This window comes from Belonocnema kinseyi, chromosome 1 (genome assembly GCF_010883055.1).
Source record: "Belonocnema kinseyi isolate 2016_QV_RU_SX_M_011 chromosome 1, B_treatae_v1, whole genome shotgun sequence".
Taxonomy (NCBI): domain Eukaryota; kingdom Metazoa; phylum Arthropoda; class Insecta; order Hymenoptera; family Cynipidae; genus Belonocnema; species Belonocnema kinseyi.
In genome coordinates this window covers 100711781-100712989 of record NC_046657.1, presented here as the reverse complement: position 1 = coordinate 100712989, position 1209 = coordinate 100711781, and the positions used below count along the sequence as shown (strand labels likewise).

The following is a 1209-nucleotide window of genomic DNA, read 5'->3' as shown; positions in this document are numbered from 1 at the left end:
CTGGCAATTGAGCGCCAGGTAGTTTTTTTTTACATGCATGCTACGAATTGAGATTGTAAATTAAATTATTTCAGAATAAAATTTGGAAAACAGGTAATCATGGAGATTTAAATGAAATGTTTATTATTAGGTAAGAGTAACCCAACGACGCGGGAACTTCTTGCTATAGTACTCTATTGTGATATAATTTTTTATGAAATTATATAAGTAAATTATTTATGAACAAAAAGAAGTTTAAGAAATTGAAACTGTGAGTATAAAAAATTACGATAGCATTGCATATTCTATTTAGGAATGCTAAAGTAATGAAAACAAATGTTTCATAGCCTGTCTTTTTAATTACAAAACTAATAAAATTTTAACATTAACATGTGAATAACTAAATACCATTCCAACGTTAAAATATTTGTTGGCCCTGAAAAGGGCCGATTGTAAAAGCAATGTGAATTTTAAAGTTATGCTTTCTTTTCGGTTTTTTTGGGCAAAAGAACAGCCTGAATATTGGGCAAAACTCCACCTTGAGCTATGGTGACACCTGAGAGAAGTTTGTTCAATTCCTCATCATTCCTGATGGCCAATTGCAAGTGACGAGGAATGATCCTAGATTTCTTGTTGTCACGAGCAGCATTACCAGCCAATTCCAAAACTTCAGCGGCCAAATATTCCATGACAGCTGCCAAGTAAACTGGTGCACCAGCTCCTACTCTCTCAGCATAGTTTCCTTTACGAAGTAGACGATGGAGTCTACCAACGGGGAACTGAAGTCCAGCTCTGCTTGAACGGGTCTTTGACTTGCCACCCTTCGCACGACCTTTACCACGACCAGACATTTTTAGATAGTTTTCAAAGACACGGAAGTACTCACAAGGAATTCAAAGAAGGTAATACACAACAATTCTGAAAACACATGTTTTAAGCACTTTGACGGGATGGGAGGAGTGGTATGGCGCATCAAAGGTGCGCAGAACGGGGTGGGGAGAAAGAGACTATTCTTGCCTCTTGCCAACTGGATGCACCAATCGGCTTCCGTCCCCACTTAAGTTTGTGTTCATTGACGCGCTCTCCCCATCGTACCGCTTTTAAATAAGTGGCGTTTGAGAGCAACCGACATGTCGCTGGCCTTAGCGTCAAAGTAGAAGCTAAAAGGAAATCAAACCTCATCCCTCAATGCCGTCGCTGCCTCAAATTTTTCCACACGGCAAACTACTG

The 1209-nt window shown here is 39.3% G+C and overlaps 1 protein-coding gene across 1 annotated transcript; it reads right to left on the bottom strand.

Annotated features, from left to right (window-relative positions):
* Positions 1 to 415: 415 nt before the first annotated feature.
* LOC117171438 (histone H2A-like) lies at positions 416 to 884 on the bottom strand. The gene has a single exon (XM_033358771.1). The coding sequence runs from the start codon at positions 828 to 830 to the stop codon at positions 456 to 458; it is 375 nt and encodes a 124-aa protein (XP_033214662.1). The 5' UTR covers positions 831 to 884; the 3' UTR covers positions 416 to 455.
* Between the last annotated feature and the right edge of the window lie 325 nt (positions 885 to 1209).